The 22,527-nt window shown below is 42.0% G+C and overlaps 1 protein-coding gene across 3 annotated transcripts in view; it reads right to left on the bottom strand.

Annotated features, from left to right (window-relative positions):
- fnbp1b (formin binding protein 1b) overlaps positions 1–12,835 on the bottom strand; it is a gene marked incomplete at its 3' end in the record, with an annotated part of 60,530 nt that extends 47,695 nt beyond the window's left edge. For all 3 annotated transcript variants that reach the window (XM_080018163.1, XM_080018164.1, XM_080018161.1), the window contains exon 1: positions 12,690–12,835. In XM_080018163.1, coding sequence (XP_079874289.1) covers positions 12,690–12,713 — 24 coding nt within the window. In that variant the 5' untranslated portion in view covers positions 12,714–12,835. The remainder of the gene's footprint in view (positions 1–12,689) is intronic.
- Between the last annotated feature and the right edge of the window lie 9,692 nt (positions 12,836–22,527).

Here is a 22,527-nt window from a genome sequence, read left to right on the forward strand (position 1 = left end):
CTCTTTAATTCTTATATAACACATTCTCTGGAATTATTGAGAACCAGTGTGCTACATTGGGGGAATTTAAGTAGAGAACTAATTCAAACAGTTCAGAGACTTGATGAAAGATATACTGTAGATGACAAATGTTTAAACTGAACTTCATCCCATATTCACTAATAATCTAATCTCAACAGGTACGTATTCTTTTTACATTAACCCATGAGCTTTCTCACATTATTCATACATGGAGGGCTTAATTGATTGTAGTATTGATTTACATAAAGTTGCGCTGATGTTTTTAGTCGGTCCACTTGTCCAAAGCAGTTATACATTTTAATAAAAACGACTGTCGCCATGTTAATAAATTAAACTTAACTTTTACAAACAACCCATTGGTGTTTTGTGTTTTTTTCTGATGTCTGTTTGTCCATAAGTAGGAATTGTTGGTATTATTTATAAGTCTTTGAGCTTTCACTGTATTTTAATGTAGTGTAGAGAAAACACTATCAGAACTGCCTGCTGCTACTAATGATGTCCTCAGTAAAACCTCACCCTTGTGTCCCTGATCTGATATAGTATACTACATATAGTCATTCCTGAAAATCCACAAGCTTCAAATATACCATTGCTTTTGTTTTACATTTACATTTTTTTAATAAAGCACTTAAAGAGGTCCGTTACCACATGGATTATTTACAAATGCTATATTTAACTCCAAACTTTTCAGAATAAAAGAACATTGTGATTGTTGTCTGGAATCACTTCAATGAGGCCAGGAATGAAGGTGAGCATGGCCTACCTTTCTTCTGCCGACATCTGGTATCCCTTAGAAACCAAGAATTCAGGAAGGGAAAGAAAAAAATCTCCACTGTGATAGTATGCCCTACATTTCTGACCCTTTAGAATTGTTTTTACAGGTTTGCTTTATTTCTCAGAGAGGTGTATCAGAATAAAAGGGATGTATGCAATGCTAGTATCAGAAAAAAGGGCAGAATAAAAATCTTTTTTTTTTTTTTTAGTTTTCAGAAATGTCATTCCTCCTTTTGCTATGCTAAAGTATTCCTCTGAACTGACTTTTCCTTTCGGCGGAAATTTTGCAAAGAATTATTTACAACAATGTGGCTTTACACATAAAAGGTGCTGAGGTGATGGCCATCAGTAAATCGAAAATATCATACTATAACCATGACGTATGTGCACATCTAATACAAATAAAGAAATCAGCAACCTTAAATCTACTGATCTCAGAGCAGCCGAGAGGAAATGGCACAAATCCAAAACAATTGAGGATCTTGCAAGCTACCAGACACTGCTGTCCTCCTTCTCTTCCACGAAGACGTTCCTTCTTCAACGATAGAATCAACGGTGCCACAGACACACGTAAGTTATTCGCCACCTTCAAGTCTCTGCTTTACCCTCCACCACCTCCCCCAGCTACTAACCTCACTGCTGACTGCCTTGCCTCCTTTTTTACTAACAAAGTGGCAGCCATCAGCAGCCAATTCACTAAACAACTTACTCACAACCTGTCTTCTCCAGCCCTAGGCTCATCGCTCCCTGGTTTCACCCCCCTCGCTGAAAGTGAGGTATCTAAACTACTAACATGTAGCCGTCCTACTACCTGTCCGCTAGATCCGATCCCATCTAACCTCCTTCAAGCCATATCACCGACTATCACCCCGGCAATCACACATGTGATTAATTCTTCCCTAACTTCCGGCACTTTCCCTTCCGCTTTCAAAGCGGCTCGGGTCGCACCACTGCTCAAAAAACCCTCACTCGATCCCAATCAAGTAGAAAACTATCGGCCGGTCTCTCTCCTCCCATTCCTTTCCAAAACCTTAGAGAGGGCGGTCTCTAGACAGGTTACCGAGTACCTGTCAAGAAACAACCTTCTTGATACACTTCAATCTGGCTTCAAAAGTGGTCACTCCACCGAAACAGCCCTGTTGTCTGTGACAGAGGCCTTAAAAACTGCTAGAGCTGCTGCCAAATCCTCGGTTCTCATTCTGCTAGACTTATCAGCTGCTTTTGACACTGTCAATCACAGCATACTCCTGTCCATACTCTCAAGCATGGGCATAACGGGCAGTGCACTTTCCTGGTTCGAATCTTACCTTACTGGGCGCTCGTTCAGTGTGACATGGTGAGGCCAGCTGTCTGTGCCTCACAACCTCACCACAGGGGTGCCCCAAGGCTCGGTGCTAGGACCCCTCCTCTTTGCCATATACACCACCTCACTGGGCCCGATCATCCGCTCACATGGCTTTTCATATCACTGCTATGCGGATGATACTCAACTCTATCTGTCCTTCCCGCCCGACGACCCTACTGTCTCGACGCGGATCTCGGATTGTCTCGCTGACATATCCACATGGATGAAGGATTATCATCTTCAACTAAATCTGGCAAAAACGGAACTGCTGGTCTTCCCGGCCAAACAAGGTATTTATCACAACATTGATATTAAAATCGACTCTCTATCTCTTGTTCCTACCAAGGCTGCAAGGAATCTTGGTGTCATTATTGATGACCAACTGACATTCTCGGACCATGTTGCCGCCGTCTCCCGGTCCTGCCGCTTCGCACTACTCAACATCCGAAAAGTCAGGCCGTACCTGACCCAATATGCCACTCAACTGCTGGTACAAACGTTGGTGATGTCCCGTCTCGACTACTGCAATGCCCTCTTAACAGGCTTGCCGGCCTGTGCGGTGAAGCCACTACAGATGATACAGAATGCGGCGGCGCGACTGGTGTTCAACCAGCCAAAGAGGGCACCAGTCACTCCGCTGCTCATCGAGCTCCACTGGTTACCTGTAGCCGCCCGCATCAAGTTCAAGTCTCTTATGCTGGCCTACAGAGTGATTGCTGGGAATGCTCCCGCCTACTTAAATGCTCTTGTAAGAGCACATGTTGCCCCCCGGATGCTGCGCCCGTCAAATGAGCGTCGCCTGGCTCCGCCGGCCATACAGCCACGGCAATCCAGGCTATTCTCATTTGTAGTTCCACGTTGGTGGAACGAGCTGCCAAAAACGACCAGAGCGGGGACCTCCCTCTCTGTCTTTAAGAAGCACTTGAAGACCCAGCTCTTCAGTGAGTACCTCCTGTCCTAACCTACAATTACTTAGCACCACCTTGCAGTATTTATTGTTACACGAATGTTGTTGTTACACTAATCTATGTCGCAATGTAGCTTGAATGTTATTCTCCCTTGTAAGTCACTTTGGATAAAAGCGTCTGCTAAATGACTAAATGTAAATGTAAATGTAAATGTAAAATCACAACACTGACCTCACAATATATATCATCCAGGAGTATATCTAAAGTACCTTTCCCACTTTCACTGAAAGCCATAAGTCTACTGGCATCGTTCCATATTGGTGTCATGTGGGAAAGGGAGCTGGTGTCGATGTTCCGTAAAAGTCGTTCCGTAAATCTCCCCACTCTCGACCTTGTGTCATTTCCGGTATAATGCGTGTGGGAATGGAAGCAGTAACATTCTCCTAAAGTAGGGCTGGAGCGGAAAACAAATAAAGCACAAATAGTGGGTTTTTATGAATATTTATTTCTTACAAATATTTAAAAAGTTATTTGTTTTCGGGAAAAAAAAACCATTCAGAAAAATGGCGAGTCCGATCCAAACGGTTGTTTCTAAACTGAAACACGTTCAGTCTCTACGGAGACCGGTCTTCCCGGTCTTTTTATACTTAAATTTTATTCTTTTTCTTCTTAAAAATGCCACTCAGACCTAGACGTGTCTTTTAGATAGCGGTGTAACAGATCGTAGTTGTGAAATAGTCATCATAGTGAAATAGTTTTACTGCTGCTATTACACAAGTAATAATTCCATAAATCTCAACGCAGAGTTGCAGTGAAAAGAAGACAGACAAGACAGACGCGTGCGGTGTTTTACTCTGAAGCACAGTGATTGGTTCATAGGGCGTTCACAATTCCGTTAATCGATCGAAATGAGCGTTCAATTTCGAACCTCGAAATCACAATCAGGTTCACCATTCTCTCCGGAATTTGTGTGTAATATTGTCCGACATGAATGTGATCTCTAACATAACGTTATCCGAAAATAAACTGTGTACTGTATCGCTGAAGCGGAGCTTTGTGGGGGGGGGGACTGAAGCCCGAGCCGCAGGGGCCAGAGTTCAGCTGGAGCGCAGCGTTTGCGTTCGAATAATTTAGAGAAAAAAGTGCGCTCCAATTTAATAAAATATGATATTTTACAAAATGTCCACTGGATTTGGACACTTGAGAGGGCAGAACAGAGACCGGCAGCTTGTGAGAATTGCCAGTCTGCACCGGTACGCGCTCCATAAGAGTAGTTAGCGTTATGAATATGAGTTGGATTGTGACATCAAAGATAAGATAATAATGCTCTACTGCACATGATTCTGTGTGTATATGATGAGTAGAATTAGGCAAAAAGTGTGATTGAATAACATTGGGTTAGGGTTATTGCGTCCGGGAACGGAGGCTCTGGGACCTTATTGCAGTGGAGGGAACCGAGTCCACCCAGGAGGGTCGGGGAAGTGGGATGCAAAGCGGTGGTCTCTGAAAGCCAGGTAAAAAAACCAAACCGATTCAGATTGTACGTCCGTTGCCGACAGATCGTCCAAACGATCGCATCTAGACTGGACGTAACGTACTAACCCTAACCCATTATGTAATGTATCTGTCATCTGCACAGAACAGTCGTCTATGTGGGAACAGACATCATACGGAATTTTTCCGTAAAGGAGGCCAATGTGGGAGTGACTACTTACTGCCTTTGCAGAATATTTTTTATCCGGCAATGTTACAGATTCCATTTGGGAAAGGGGCTCAAATTTTTCGCAGGCATCAACATAGACTTCAGCTCAGCATAATTTAATTCTAAATAATCATACTTTCTATGTGCTATATTTCTGTTCTATTTCTCTGTTGCACTCTACCGAGGCTCAGTTTGCTGAATTAATGTAGTCTATTTTTATTGTCGCTAATTAGGTTAAATATGAAAGCTGAGGTGCATTGTGGAAGATTTTACTCGAAAACAGGAGCCCCATTACCCCTTAACTAGCAGTGATAACCAGGGCTTGACATAAAGCGAAATACGATAAACAGGTAAGAATTACAATAAATAAGGTATATACAGTATACACAGTATAGTATATACGGGTTGGGCGATCGTTTATATTTTCATATTGCCCAATCGTGGCTACTCGAGATCGCTGATAGGGGGTGGGGGGAGTAGGAGGGGTGGGGGGAGTTATGTCACAACACACCAGTGAAATGCCAGCATGGACGATGTGAAAAAAAAAACATTTATTTATTTTTATTAAATAATTAATTCTCTGTTTAGCATTTTCTTAAATTATTGTTGACGTTTAACATTAGAAGTTCATTTGGATTAAAGATTTTGAATAATCGTCTTCAGCGCGGCTCAGTGTCTGACAGAGCTTTGAAATAATCGAACCTTTAAGATTTCTGCAAGGAATACAATTAAAGTTACGTGAATAAACATTTACAAGAGAGTGTGATCATTTTATTTCAAACATTTAAACATCAAAAAAATCAATTTAATAACGACGTCTCCTCTATTCAAACAACGGCTCCCTTCTAAAAGTCTGTGTGTTTGTGTTTGGTGCACAGGGGTGGAATTAGTAATTTGGAGGCCTCGGGCACTACCTGTTTGAGGCCCCTTCTCCGCCTCACTCAATGGCGTAGGTTTTGTTTGAACATGGGGGGGGGTTAAGTGGGAGAAATTCTGAGCGACAAACAGTTAATTTCCTGCATTTTTTTATGCACGTGCCTTTTCTGCTTCAATTTATGGTGGAAATGTCTCTATGTAAAGGAAAACACAAAACGTTTTTTATTGGGGGGGGGACAAATGCACGTGTCCTAAATATTGAGGGAGGCGTATCACCTGCATCCTCTCTAAATCTACCTCGCTAAATGCACTCTTGGCTAGTAAACAATAACCATTTAGAGGCATAGATCTCTCCAGTGAACAAAGCTAAATGAGAATTCTACCTGGATCATTCAAATACTCTCCACTTTGTTGGAAGACAATGGAGTAATTAGTATCGGGAATACAACATTTAATTTAAAATACGATAGGATTTTTTTCATTAAATTCCTTGCTTTTATTATAATTGTGTAATATGTTTTAGAGGATTCCAGTCACATTCAATCATTTTAAATAATATAATTTTTTTGTAGTGGAATAAATATAAACAAAATATTTACTACAGTTTCAAAGTTAAAAGAAATGCTTGGGAGCCGTAAGAGTCGGCTGAAAGAGACAAACTTTTCAACACTAATGCAAACGCATCTCTTCTCCACCAACTGTGTCCGTCCCGTACGTTCTTCTCTAATCTCATTTTTTTCCGAATTCTACCCGGTCATGTCAGAGCATCCTGTTCCGTTTAATATTATTATCGTATCTTTGATATGACAATCCAGATCATAGCCATAACCTTAACAACTCTTATGGAGCCCGGCTCCTGCAGCCTGACCCCCGGCTTCGCCCTCCACACACAAACTCGACCCCTCCCCCTCCACTCACACGCACAGCTCAGCTGGCAAGCGTTAATGTCGAGCCCTGATAGGGCTATAGTACAAGTATGGGTGAAAATACACTGACAGACTAAGGCTAATGACTTTCATGTTCCACAGTTATATGACGGGAAAGGTTTAGAGTCCTTATGTAAAATTGTCACTCACAACAATGATTATAGGTGAAACTTTACAAACAACTGAAACCTACTTTGTATGCATTAAAGGCTACAGCAGGCTGTAGAGAGAACAAGCCGCTCACTCATGGATTGAGAATCACCAGGGTACATCCTTGATTATTATGCGTGACAATGTCCAAAAAGGAATCCTATCTAGCCAAATCAACCTCAAACTTATTGCAAGAATGTTGACATTTCTTCAACGTTCAAATACAAGGATTATTATGTAAAATGTTTTAAGATTATTACTTAAGATTATTGGGAAAAAAAATGAAATACGCTGATAATGATCAGCATCGTCAGCATTGTTACACTTAAGGTGAGACAACAAGTAATTATTTACAATGAAAATATATAAATAAATACAGCCAAAATAAATAAAAATAATTACATGACAATTATGAGTCCTTATATACCTAACTTTTTCCATAATTTAAACATATCTTTAACTATAGAACTGTTTTATTAAAAAGAAGAGATCCTATCAGGCCTGGTTGGCTAAATAAGCCATTTAGCAAAATATTTAACTTCAAAAAGCTGAAAAGGCCTGCATACAATTAGTATTTCCTTAATCTATTTATAAACCTGCATCTTTTTCCCTCTGGTGACCCCCCTCACCTAAATCCCAGCTCTCTTCTCTAGCTCCCTCACTCCCTGGGGTGCAGAGGGCGACAATTGGATCAGAGGGGCGGGGTCTATTGATCACATTTAACTATCTTGGGGATCAAAGTAACTTAGGAGAAAGAAAGAATTGATGTTAAAATGAAGTAGAGTGCCAGTATGTAGAAAAGTAGTTGGGGGAGTGGGGATCCCCACCCCAAGCCTACCCTGTAGAGGTCTTGGCCCCTGACCCTTCCACACACTGACAGAAGGAAACAAGTTGGCTCGGGTTTCAGTCCCGGGTGTCTCCTAAATGTCAAGTTAGCAGCACAAGACGAGGCTAAACTATGGGGTAAAGGTGCAGCCTAAACAACCCACACCGGAGGAAGCAGTGTGTCTAATGCCCAGCCATTCAATGATGCAATTGCATGAGATCACAGTATTGGTAAGAGATGAGTACCCTGAACTTGTCTGTCCATGCTCCTATCGCTGGAGCTTTGTTGATCAACGTAAAGGCCAATCCCAATTAAACCATGTTCTCTCTACAATTGAATTAGAGATGGGGAGAAGAGAGCCCAATGGGACACGGCAGATACGTGGCTACAATAAAGATGACTACACCAAATTGGATATTTGTCGTTAATGCTATTCCTAATTAGAAAAATAACTATCATTACGACTAGTCTGGCAGCCCAACCTAAATACAGCATTGTACAAGTAGACGCAACAGAGCGCAACAGGCTCATTTCATTTCCTTGAAGTAAAGAATTGATAAATATTGATAAACCCTCCTGCATAAACTCACCTTAAGCTGTTGCTCTTTCAGTGAATACTCAGCTTTGTCCATTTTGACGAATCACTACAGTTTTGGATGCAAAAAGGAACCTTTTCGACTAGTCTGTGAAAATCTAGTGTACATATGACATTTTCCATATGTGAGAAACAACAACTGATGCAGTTCCCAAATACATCACTTGACAGAAGTGAAACATCGAAGGCGGTTTGAACAAAAAAAGGTAAGTAGCTAGTGTGCTACTCTCGCTACTCAGTATTTCAACTTTCAGCTTTCAAAATGTTTTCTTTATTGGAACTTTATTCATTAGCAAACAATCACGTTTCTACATTCAACTTCCTACATCAATGGCCTCCTTTGTACATACAATACAGCCTATTTAGATACTGTTAGACGATAACAGTCTCTTCATTGATTTACTTGCATGGATGGATGGATGGATGGATGGACGGACGGACGGACGGACGGGCGGGCGGACGGACGGACGGACGGACGGACGGACGGACATATAGATAGATAGATAGATAGATAGATAGATAGATAGATAGATAGATAGATAGATAGATAGATAGATAGATAGATAGATAGATATAGATTTTTCACACATGCACTGCAATGCTGAAATTATCTGGACATTACCTGTGCGTGTAAGCTGTATGTATGAACGCAAATGTCTGATTCAGTTGAACAGGACATAAACTAGACTTTATCCAGCCAGCACCCTAGTACAAAGTCTGCGTAATGTCCGATTGAGTGGTATTTGTGAACAGAGCAGGTGATTGTCCGGAGCATTCAATTCACAGTGAGCAGGTGGGTGTGTCACGTGGTGATGACATCTCTATCATGCGCCAGTTATCTACCTTCGTGTGGATCTTCGTGCACTGGGCGTAGCTGTTGCGTACGCCTTTCTGCTTTCTTTATTATTCCTTTCCACTCTGGTTTATATTGCAGATATGTCCAAATACATGGAGTATCAACAAAAAGCAAAACAGCCCAACTACTTGATGAATCTGTATCCTCCTCTGCCATCTTCGATGAGCTGTAAAACTCTGCAGCATCATTGCGTCATTGGTTCACTTCCTTCCTCCTGCATGCTCTACCCAGGCTCCGCCCCTCGTCTAAACCAAATGGATTATTTCCAGTAGGTGTGAACACGTCTGACACAGACAATCTCCTGTTTTTTGCTACGTGTGTGAAAGGGCAACTCCGGACAATGTCCGGAAAATCAGGTCCAGACATTGTCCAAAGTGCATGTGTGAAAGCAGATTTAGCGCGAGCTTCACAACTACTGTTCAAACTGGGAAATAATAATCAATGTTTTCTATTTGCAGTTCCTCTTTCAGCATATACTGAGCTAAAGATGTTTGTTCCAAATACTATACTGTGAAGATTATAATCGTCATCGTGAAACACATTCCAAGAAACTCAAAGCGACGTTGTGGGAGATGAATACTGTAATCACTGCTGTGTCATTGTACATAAAGACCCTAGCATTTCTGAACTCTATCAATTTAAGTTGTCTCAAGCAATCCTTTACACACTGTGATTTGCCTGGCAAAATGTGGGTGCCAGTAAATACCAAAAAAAACCCTTTAATTACATGATGTTCTACCTCTCTCACAGAGGTTATATATTTAAATGCAGGATGATGTCATCCAGCCTCAGTAGTCATTCAACCCAGCAGTCATGAAATGAGCTGAGACACAACTTGCCTGATATATTCTCTTGTTTCCTCCTCTAAGATACAACACCCTGGTCTAAATAATAACCATGTGGGTTTCCTTAGCCTCATTCTTCTTCTGTCATATCAAATTATTATTCTTAACTCATTGCCAACTACTCAACCAAAGTATGAACAACTACTTTGAGTTCATTTCATCTTATTTTTAGCCACGCCATATCCATATCGCATATGCGGTCGCTCAACTGTCTGTGCTAGTGTGGAGGTGTTGCATTTCTAATGAGGCTTCCGTTGGGGGAATGCCAAAGGTAGCCAAATCTTCAAAAAGCTTCTCTTCTAATACACCCTGTTTCCCAGTTGTGGGGAATTAAGGTCATAAACCCTCAACATTATTCAGCACCAAATCTCATTTGCCACCTGTTGATTCATTTTGTGCTTCGCCTGGTGTCCAGTTGTAAAGACTAAGATTAAAATCTGAAAAAAACATTGTCTGCATTCCATTCACCCGGCCAGGAAAATAAATTGAGCATCTGGTTGTAATACATTATTCTCTGAAAAAAGCTCACTCTCGGTCTATAAAACGTGAACATGTTTTTCAAGGGCAAAGCACACATGAATTCTTCAAAATACCTTTAGGCAATAATGGCATTGTACCATTACCTGGACACCATTGCATCTTGCCAGGCAGTATAATACAAACAATGGATTACATTAAATCATGAAAGCATTTAAGAAACTACAGTACTTGTATTTGAGGTTTTCACCTGTGACCCTGCGACATTTACTCGCGAATTTGGAAGGGTGCCTACTGCCTACACTCTTTTCCCTATGAGAGAAACACTGCTCCTCACCTCCTCCATAATTCAAATTTTAACTAGAGCAAGGTACTACACTGAATAAGACTCATTTGTTTCAGCAAGTGTCAGATGCCCCCAAAGCAATGTATTATGTTCTTCTAACTGGGCATGTTTCGTTTACACACCCATAAAGCAATTGGTGAATAGTTCCATATAATTTACCATACAAAAAAATCCTTTATTGGCAGACACTGACACCAAACTAAAAGAATATAAAGCTTTTACTGAGATAGGTTGGACATGGCTAATAAAATAGAAATTTGCAGAAAGGTACACAGGTGGATGAAGACAAGTGTGGGCATGCTTAGACGCATGCATAGATAGATAGATAGATAGATAGATAGATAGATAGATAGATAGATAGACAGACAGACAGACAGACAGACAGACAGACAGACAGACAGACAGACAGACACTAATTTTTCAAAAACTGCTACAATATCTTTTTCCAATTTGTCAACATATAAACAACATTGATATTTTGTGAATCATTTCTACACCAAACCCAACAGCACATCTGAAACAAAACAAAAACGGGAGGAATTCCAAAAGCCAGGACTACTTATTAGCATGTCGTAAAATTCCAGCCCTGTAATCGTCCCTCTGCCCATGCCGTAGTTTAACTTACATAGCTCTAATATTGGTTGTTTGTTTGTGTGTCTGTCAAACAGATGAATGGCTTTGCACCTTTGAGTTGTAAAATTGGAAAGAATGTGGCATTGCAGTTAAAATATTACATCATAACATTGGAACATACATTATAGGTGAGCTCTTATTTATTTCACCTTTTTTTAGCATGCCTCACCTATTGTTGCTTCATTTGATACATCATGTGACAAGAGGAGATTCAAGTATTTTACTCACTAGTCATTGTAGAGCACTGCTTTCTATCTCTTTTTTTGAGCTAATGAATATATGTCATAATTAGACTATTTGTGATTTCATAAGATATTAAGATACAATAAATATTTCAGAGACAATTACTAGTAATATAGATATTATGACCAATCAGGTAGAACAGTCTGTGAAGTTCATCAAGTTCATCAGTTGCATTAAGTAATGCAACCTTTAAAGACAACTGTGCAGTGATATTGTGATTCACATACGATATCGAGTCTCTTCTGAGAAATATATACTACATGTATTTACTAGATAGATAGATAGATAGATAGATAGATAGATAGATAGATAGATAGATAGATAGATAGATAGATAGATAGATAGATAGATAGATAGATAGATAGATAGATAGACAGACAGATAGATAGATAGACAGACAGATAGATAGATAGATAGATAGATAGATAGATAGATAGATAGATAGACAGACAGACAGATAGACGGACAGATAGACAGATAGATAATAGTTATAAGTACAGCAGATATGAACAAGTATATGCAGTGACGCCAAAAGCTGCAGAGCAGTTATACCCCTGTGTGACGTCATAAAGGTATCTCGCTTCGCTACTGCATGGCGTCTTGGCTGGCGCTAACATGGCTCTGGAATCTCAGCTGCCCTCCTCCACCTCCTCCTCCTCCTCCTCCTCCACCTCCTCCTCCTCCTCCTCCTCCTCCTCCACCTCCTCCACCACCAGACACCAGAGGACATTATCTGGGGTGGAGGGGGGGGGGGGGGTTGCTAAGCATGGTTTGAAACGTTTAGAACATGGAGATGGCTGATCAGTCTCACACACACACACTCACACACACACACACACACACACACACACACACACACACACACACACACACACACACACACACACACAGCTTCCCTCTGACCAGTAACGGCTAGCTGCGTGTTAACAGATAATAACACATTGGGCATCACTCGTAAAAGAACACACGCATCTTCAACCTACCTGTCATAATCTGTGGCTATTATCTCTGCGAACTAGCGGCGTGTGGGCTAATATGTCGACCAGGAGGAAAACATCGACCCGGCGCGGAGCCTTTTTGTGTGTCGCGTACAACGCGGAGCCCCAGCGCCGACGTGTGTGAGCTGCGGGACCGTTATGTCTGAATAAGGCGCGGAGGGGACTCACCCACAGTTCGGAGCCCCAGCTCATGGTTTCCGACGCGGTTTCCTCGGAATAATCCACAGCTCGTTTCGGGTCCAATTCGGCAGATGTTCCTCCGCGTCTGTCTCTCTCTCTCTCTCTCTCGGTTCTCCTCTCGGTTCCCCTCTCGGTTCTCCTCTCGGTATGCCTGCGCGACACGGCTATCGGGGTTATACGTGCGGGCCGCCGCTCCTCCGGATCCTCATAGTGTCTGACACAAGATGGCTCGAGCTGCGGCACGCTCGCGAGCGCCCAATGACAGCTGCTCCTGCGCGCGCACTCGGGCGGGGAGGGGAGGGGGGGCGGGGGGAGTGTGTGTGTGTGTGTGTGTGTGTGTGTGTGTGTGTGTGGGGGGGTGTGGCGCGACCGAACGCGAGCGTCTCCGGCGTGAACGCACAACTGTCCTCATAATACGCCCTGATCACACGCGTCGCGACCGAGCCGCCGTGGAGGCCGGCGGGCGGCCCTGGCGATCCCAAGCCAGGGCCGCCCGCCGTGGAGGCCGGCGGGCGGCCCTGGCGATCCCAGCTCCCCCTGGGATCCGGTTTGTCGTCAAGCAAATGAGATGAGGGCGCCGGTCCTGCCGGTGATACAGCACTCCCACCTAGGGGTTAAAACTCAAGCTACGACGCGACCTTATAATAAAGAATACCGATTCGGAATATACTATAGCTTACTGTAGGGGAAATTGCCATATAATATGATTTTCTAATTTTTGCTTTTATTTCAAGTATGGCATTACATAGTATATAGTTGTAATTCTGCTTTGCCAGTGTTGGGATGCGTATACCAGCAACTACAAAATGATTTAATCAAAATTCACTCCAAACATGACGCCACATTATATATGTGGTATGATCTCTCCATCTCAAGCTTCTAGTAAATAGTGTGTGCTATTTCGAAACAATGAGTTAACTCCAAATAGGATGTTTAAATATGGTTAACTATAATTCAGAGATAGGCTTTGATGAGATAGGCGTTTATTATTCCTCTGCAAGGATTGTAGTAGATCAGATTGGCCTCGTGAATTGTATAATTGCTATACAATCCTGAAAGTTAAATATTTCAGGATAATTATTTTGTATTTTTTAATAATTTACAAAATATAAAATGTACAAAAAACACCATCCAAGTGTTGATGTTGCTCCACTGATTCATCAAAAACAATGTTTTTGTATTTATGGGAAGATTTTAAGACTACTGTGTACACGCCTCTGTTCAGTATGTGGTTGTTAATGATCGGATATGATTCCTTTATTGAGGTCTCTGTAGATGTTGCTTCCTTCCCCGTGTTAAATTTGTTTCATTCCATCTGGGGTCATAATCATATCACATTTCTGCATGTGGGATAATTATCTATTATTCAAGATTCAAGATTCAAGATTCAAGATTTTTATTTGTCACATACATATACATACTTCCATACATATATGCAGTGAAATGTAATGCAACGCACCCGGTGATAGCACACAAGAAGTCCTAGGAAAAAGTACTAAAAATAAAATAAAATAATATTATCTATCATTTCACCTAATAAATAAGACATTCCTAAGATTTGTTTATGATTATGTTATTGTAAAATGAAAACATTTAAGTAACCCTTTATTTGGCTTCAAAAAACACTTAATGTAATTTAAAAATACTGAATGTCATTAAAATGTATCAAGACATGGGTATCTTGTCTTTATTTTATGCATTATGACAAATATAAGATACCCAAGTCTTGTCATGGCGTGGCAACGACTTTCCATTGCCCTTACAGATGCCCTTAACATGTACAGGAGATGCAGACCTCTATTACCCCTCACCCGCGCCCCTCAAAAAAGCTGTCAGAATCTCATTAATGATTAAAGGAAGCATTTCTCCAAAGCCTGTGCTGCCAAATGCTACATCTAGGGTGTACATTTTTATTTCGGGGTTTTTTTTTCTGGCCTTTTTTTTTTCACCTTTCTCAAGTTATATTCTTTTTTTCTGTTATCTTAGGTCATATCTGTTGTTTACCATTTTGTTTAGTGTATAGTGGCAGGTTTTCTTTTTGTTTGTTCTATATATTTTCCAATCGTAACTAAGGTTTATTGTGTTTTTTCCAAATGTTTTATATATTGCCTTTTCTTTTTTATATATATTTTGTATCTTTGTATTGTTGTATCACCTTATTATTATTTTGTCGTATTGTGTTGAAATGATATGTTATTTTCTGAATCAAAAACAAAGTTTCTCTGCTATTAACAGTAAAATAAAAAATCGGGGAGACCAAATATTTTCAACTCAACGTGGTCTACATTTTGAGAAAACTGTGAGTTTAAAGTTCAACTTTCCCACAACCTAGTAGAAGCGGATGTATGGGCAGCACCATGTGTCACTAGAAACTGAATTTATATCATTTATGTTCGACTTTGAATCGCTCAACTTGAATAATTGCATTGAAAAACGGAATCGGAGTAATTTGAAATCGAATGAATTGGCTCTGAAACTGTATTCGATCGCCCCTGGAAACGCATTCAGTGCAGTGCCTCACACATCCGGGTCGTTGAGGCGGGACAATCGAGTGCCGACTCACAGAACTCGTTTTCGGCCGGGAGACACCGGGTTTCACGGGGAGACTCGCCGTGTCCATTGTTCACGTCCAACCAACCGAGTTTACCGACTGGAGCGACCGAACTGGCGTCGAATCGCTGTTGCGCGTAATGCAATAATAAGTGGCCCCTTCGTCATTTCATTTAGGTTTTCACACGGGGTTTTACACGAGCGCATGGAGGTTAAAGCCTAGATATACCGTTAAAGCATAAACACGTCGTTTTGGAGCGTCCCCCTGTGCGTGTCGGCACTTCTCTCCTCTTGCAGCCCATGTCGGGGCCGTGCACCAATGCGCGCAGTCCCGATCGGAGACCTGTAACCCGGTGGAACGTTTGTCGGTTCTGGTGCGGGAAGCAGAAACGCTTTCTAAAGAGGAGACACCACGAAGCAAAGAGACAGACCGAATGGCAAACAACGGCGCGCGTCCTGGCCGCACAGGACTTCTTGTGAATCTGCACTCGATTGCTCTTTTCCTCAACGACCCGGAAGTGTTTCGGTAAAATGACATTTAATTGCAAGAACCGAATTTCAACGGTTAGAATCGAATGAATGTTCAGGATCAAATACATTTTCAGAGCAAATGAATTCAATTTCATGATTTTAAATTCCGATTCAAGTTTATTGGAATTCAGTTCCAAACCAATTCATTCAGTTTCAAATTATGCTGTTCAGATCCAGTTTTTCAATGCAATTATTCAAGTTAAACAATACAAATTCAAATATGAATGATTCAAATTCACTTTCAAGTGACATATTTCTGCCCAGGGATATGTCTTCGCGAATGAAAGCTACGCTGAGGATGGAAGCCACTTGGAGACCAAGACTTCTGCCAACATTGCCTGTTTTTGTCCAACAGGTTTAGCATGAGAGCCAGTCTGGATGGTGTCTGGTAGGGTGAGGGAACAGTATTTCAATAGCGTGCGACAAACCTTGCAAATAACCTTGCTTTTGTTGAGTTGTTATCAATATCTGCTTTTAATCTGGCAGGCACTGGGCTGATTTCACAAGCCATTGCACTACCTATGGCAGTAGAGCACAAAGACAGATTTGATCTCGTGGCATCTAGTGGATGATGAGTATGTTGGGTGGTGTACATTTCAGTGAAGCGGTGGAGTTTTGCTCCATCGAGGTGTTGCTGAATCCATCTGGAGGAGTGGCAGTTCGTTATTAGTTGTGCTGTGTGCCCAGTATAGGTACACGTGCGCAGGCTAGGTGACAAATTGGCTTGTCTAACTTCGATTGCTTATGCTGACCCACCAGACACCAACTCCTCAAACCCTTAATCAGTCGGGGTGGGACAGGCCCCAGGGTCATCACTCTGCTCCCCCCGCTCTCGGCCAGAGGGGCATGTTCACATAGCCATCAAACATGGAGGGAATTAAATGCAGTCAAATGCCCGTCAGCCAAGCCCACCATTTGGAGCTGATATCACATCTCCATTTTGAACAGTCACACTAACTAAATATCTGAACTTAATTATACAGGTCAAAACATACAAGTTTTCCATAAAACCACAAAACTCACGGTTCGGATCGTGTATATGCGTGTCTGTGTGTGTGTGTGTGTGTGTATGTTAAATTAAAGTGCAATATGTGGCACATGATACCTTCTTCCTTTAAACATGGTAGTGAATAAAAAATAAAGATTCAAACCCTAGAAACTGAATTCATGTTCAATTTCTCACATTTATTACAAACTACATTTCATGAAAATAGGTTCAGAATCAAGCGAGTTACAGTCGATTATGTAGACAAGTCTGCATCTGTCAATACACATCGTATGTTCTTATGATGTTTACTAGCGGATCTTGACCGCTCTAATATGGCGGACAAGCAAACGCAAAGCGACAAATTTTGCTTCACGATATGTGGTAAAGTAGCAGAAACATAGCATGACGTACTGTAACCCAATCACTGTGCTTCAGAGTAAAACCCAGCACACATCTGTCTTGTCTCTTCTTTTCACTGCACCTCTGCATCCAGATTTATAGATTTATTACTTTAAAAGGTAACAGTGGCAGTAAAACTGTATTTCACTATGATGGTTAAATTTTGCAATTGATCCGCAGTTCACATGCGAGCCAAACCATGGGGAGCGATGCGTACGGATCACGGATCAACTATGTCCCGTTACACCACTACGGACAAGGAAAATTCATTGGGGTCTTTTTTTTTTAAGTAAATTGTCAGTCCATGCATGCACACCTGTTTTCAGAGAGACCAGCAGCTTTCCAAGCCTGATGGCAAAGTAAAACCAGTAATAGACCTTGATGGTTCATTTTAGTATGGACTCGGCGGCTGGACTGAGGAGACAAAGGCCGTGATTAGAAGATGAGTATCTATGAAGTACTGGTACAAAGTTTTAAGAACATGCACCAGGGCTCTGTTCTAGAAGAGAGCCCTGATTTCTGGGGGCCGGCTGATTTTCTAGTCTCTGTGGTGGCCTATACTGGCAGGTGTCACAGAAGGTGCAGTTGCTGTAGATGGCATAAAAGCTGAGCATTGCTTTGCGACACAAGTTGACGTTCAAGAAAGATCTTTATGTTCGGACATAATGTGCACCCACACGTAAGCAACAGCACTGACTATGAGACTAAATAGCATGACCCTAAATGGTTACATGGAAAGTGAAAGCGATTGGCAATTATTACCAAAAAAAATCACATCATTTTACATCAATCTTTAACAAAAGAAAGTGACAACATCAACAGCCATTGTGCTTTATGCTTGCTCTCTATTAGCAACTGTCTGGGCCCACTGTCCCACTGTCCCACTGTCCCACTGATGACTCTAGTCTCTCCGTGGGCGTGGGGCGGTGGATTACACAAGGATCTTGCCGTATAACAGAGCTACAGATAGAAGCTGTCTGTCTAGCTCTATTTTTTGCTGATAACAACATATTTATACATTTGGAGAACAGCGACCCTGTTTTGCATCGAAACTGACGGGCTTAGAAAGACATGGTTCAGAAAGAAATACCTCCAGTGTATGAAAATGATAAAGAAATGGTACAACAGAAATTATGATGGTGCTCAATCTTGATCTGAATACCATATTTGTTATCATTTCTCAATAGTTACAATAATGGTGTTATGCATGTTTGTCCACTAGGTAGCATCAAAGCCTTCCTCGTATCTCCACTTTATTAGCACAACCTAGCTGTCCCACTCCTTGCTCTTTTTATTGTGAAACAAGATGAGATGAATAAGAATTGGATTCTATTTTACATCTTCACAAATATAAATACAGGTACTCTTCACTTAACGACATACCTGTTTAACGACCATTCAGACCTACGACCAGCTCTGTGTTGTACGCTGCCTACAATACCGCAGCATGGGCGGCGTCTCACCGTGCATTACCCTTTATATACAAACCCCACTTCCAATTAAGTTGGGACGTTGTGTAAAACGTAAATAAAAACAGAATACAATGATTTGCAAATCCTTTTCAACCTATATTCAATTGAATACACTACAAAGACAAGATATTTAATGTTCAAACTGATCAACTTTATTGGTTTTTTTTGCAAATATCCACTCATGGGGCAAGGTTCACCACTTTGTGAACAACAGCATGAGCAAATAGTCCAACAGGTTAAGAATAACATTTCTCAACGTACAATTGCAAGGAATTTAGGACTTTCATCATATACAGTCAATAATATCATCAAAAGATTCAGAGAATCTGAAGAAATCTCTGCACGTAAGCGGCAAGGCCGAGAACCGACATTGAATGCCCGTGACTTTCGATCCCTCAGGCGGCACTGCATTAAAACCCAACATCATTCTGTAGAGGATATTACCACGTGGGCTCAGGAACACTTCGGAAAACCATTGTCAGTTAACACAGTTGGTCGCTACATCTACAAGTGCAAGTTAAAACTCTACCATGCAAAGCGAAAGCCATATATCAACAACACCAAGAAACACCGGCTTCTCTGGGCCCAAGCTCATCTGATAGGACTGACGCAAAGTGGAAAAGTGTGCTGTGGTATGATGAGTCTACATTTCAAATTGTTTTTGGAAATCATGGACGTTGTGTCCTCCGGACCAAAGAGGAAAAGGACCTTCCAGATTGTTATCAGCACAAAGTTCAAAAGCCAGCATCTGTGATGGTATGAGGGTGTGTGCACATCTGTGAAGGCACCATTAGTGCTGAACGGTACATACAAGTTTGGAGCAACATATGCTGCCATCCAGCAATCTGTTATTCAGGGACCTACCTGCTTATTTTAGCAAGACAATGCCAAGCCACATTCTGCATGTGTTACAACAGTGTGGCTTCGTAGTAAAAGAGTGCGGGTACTAGACTGGCCTGCCTGCAGTCCAGACCTGTCTCCTATTAAAAATGTGTGGCGCATTACGAAGTGCAAAATACGACAACGGAGACCCTGGACTGTTGAACAACTGATATCGTACATCAAGCAAGAATAGGAAAGAATTCCACCTACAAAGCTTCAACAATTAGTGTCCTCAGTTCCCAAACGCTTAGTGAGTGTTGTTAAAAGGAAAGGTGATGTAACACAGTGGTAATCATGCCCCTGTTCCAGCTTTTTTAAGACGTGTTGCAGGCATCAAATTCAAAATGAGTGAATATTTGCAAAAAAACAATAACGTTTATCAGTTTGAACATTAAATATCTTGTCTTTGTAGTGTTTTCATTTTAATATAGGTTAAAAAAGGATTTGCAAATCATTGTATTCTGTTTTTATTTACGTTTTACACAACATCCCAACTTCATTGGAATTGGGGTTTGTACTATTTAACTTCTTCTTTCTTCTTCTTCTTTTTCTTTCAGCTGCTCCCGTTACGGGTCGCCAAAGCGGATCATCTGCCTCCAATACCTTCTGTTCTGCACATCTTCCTCCCTTACACCAACCACCTCCATGTCCTCCGTCACCACATCCATAAACCTCTTTGGCCTTCCTCTTTTCCTCTTGCCTGGCAGCTCCATCCTCAGCATCCTCCTCCCAATGTAACTCTCAACTCTCCTACACACGTGTCCAAACCATCTCAATCTGGCCTCTCTCACTTTTCCACCAAACTGTCCGACCTGAGCTGTCCCTCTAATGTACTCATTCTTATTCCTGTCCATCTTTGTCACTCCCAATGAAAATCTCAAAATCCTCAACTCCTCCAGTTCAGCCACCTGCCTTTTTGTCAGTGCCACCACCTCTAAACCTTACAACATAGCTGGTCTCACTACCGTCCTGTAGACTTTCCCCTTCACTGTTGCTGGAACCCCTCTGTCACAGATCACTCCGGACACTCTTCTCCACCCACTCCACCCTGCCTGTACTCGCTTCTTCACCTCTCCTCTTAACCTAGCCTCCACTACCCTTTCCCATAGATTCATGCTGTGGCTGATCAATTTTATTCCCCTGTAGTTACTACACCTCTGTACGTCTCCCTTATTCTTGAAGATGGGTACCAGTGCACTTCTTCTCCACTCCGTTGGCATCCTCTCCCTTTCCAGGATGGTGTTAAACAGTCTCGTTAGGAACACCGCTGCCATCTCACCTAAATATTTCCATGCTTCCCCAGGTATGTCATCTGGGCCTACTGCCTTTCCACTCTTCATCTTCTTTAATGCTGTTCTCACCTCATCCTTGCTCATCTCATTTTGCCCTCTCATTTTCTTCATTCATCAACTCCTCAAAGTCCTCCTTCCACCTTCTCAACACACTGTCACTAGTCAGCACATTCCCATCATTATACTTCATCACCCTAACCTGCTGTACATCCTTCCCAGCTTGGTCCCTTTGTCTTGCCAATTGGTACAAGTCCTTTCCTCCTTCCTTACTGTACAACATCTCTTACAACTCGTCGTATGGCTTTTCCTTTGCCTTTGCCACTTCTGTCTTCGCCTTGCGCCACATCAGCTGGTACTCCTGTCTACTTTCTTCATCTCTCTGACTATCCCATTTCTTCTTTGCCAACCTCTTCTGCTCTATGCTCTCCTATATGTCCTCATTCCACCACCAAGAGTCCTTGTCTTCCTTCCTCTTCTCGCATGATACACTGAGTACCTTCTTGGCCGTCTCTCTCACCACTTCTGCAGTTGTTTCCCAGTCATCTGGTAACCGTTCATTCCCGTCTATTGCCTGCCTTACCTCTTCCCTAAATTGCCTGCAACACTCCTCATTTTTTAACTTCCACCATTTTATCTTTGGCTCTACTTTCACTCTCTTCCTCTTCTTGGCCTCAAGAGTCATCCTACAGACCACCATCTGATGCTGCCTAGCAACACACTCCCCTAGCACCACTTTGCAGTCACTAATCTCATTCAGATTGCACCTTGTGCATAATATGTAGTCCACCTGTGTGCACCTTCCTCCACTCTTGAATGTCACCCTGTGTTCCTCCCTCTTCTTGAAATACGTTTTCACAACAGCCAATTCCATCCTTTTGGCGAAATCCACCACCATCTGTCCTTCCACATTCCTCTCCTTGACACCATACCTACCCGTCACCTTCTGGTCACCTATGTCTCTAAACCCTTCGCCAACATGCCCATTGAGATCTTCTCCAACGACCACTCTCTCTCCCTTGGGGACGATCTTCACCACTACATCCAACTCACGAAAGAATTCTTCATTCTCTTCCATCTCACACCCAACTTGGAGAGCATATGAACTGACCACATTCATTATCACCCCACCAATTTCCAGTTTCATGCTTATCACTCCGTCCGACACTCTCGTCACCTCCAAAACACTCTTGGCATATTCTTCCTTCAACGTTCAAAGTTCCTACTCTCAACTCTACTCTACTACCCTTCTTCCTCTCCTGCTGTCTCCGGACACGCCTTCCCCCTCTTCTTCTTCTTCTTCGGCCGACAGTTGCACAATTTCCACTGGCACCCTGTTGGCTAACGGCACCAGTGGCGGTCGTTGTTTGATTTGGCACAGTTTTTACGCCGGATGCCCTTCCTGACGCAACCCTCTCAATTGTGCACCCCCAGTGGCTAGATTTTGTACTATATACACTATACTAAATACACTATGTATGCTGTATATATATACACTGTATATATATATATATATATACACACTCACTGAATTTACTATATACACTGTTTATACTATATGCACTATATACATCTAATCTCATCATGTTCTTAGTCTCGTTCCAGCAGTCTGTATTCACTACACTAGCGTTCGCAATGGTCACGCCCCCCTACCGTCAAGTAACAAATAACAGGTACTCGCTTAACTTCGCTTAACGACCTGGCCCCAGGAACGG

The sequence above is a fragment of the Zeus faber genome, assembly GCF_960531495.2.
Source record: "Zeus faber genome assembly, chromosome: 17".
Classification (NCBI taxonomy): Eukaryota; Metazoa; Chordata; class Actinopteri; order Zeiformes; family Zeidae; genus Zeus; species Zeus faber.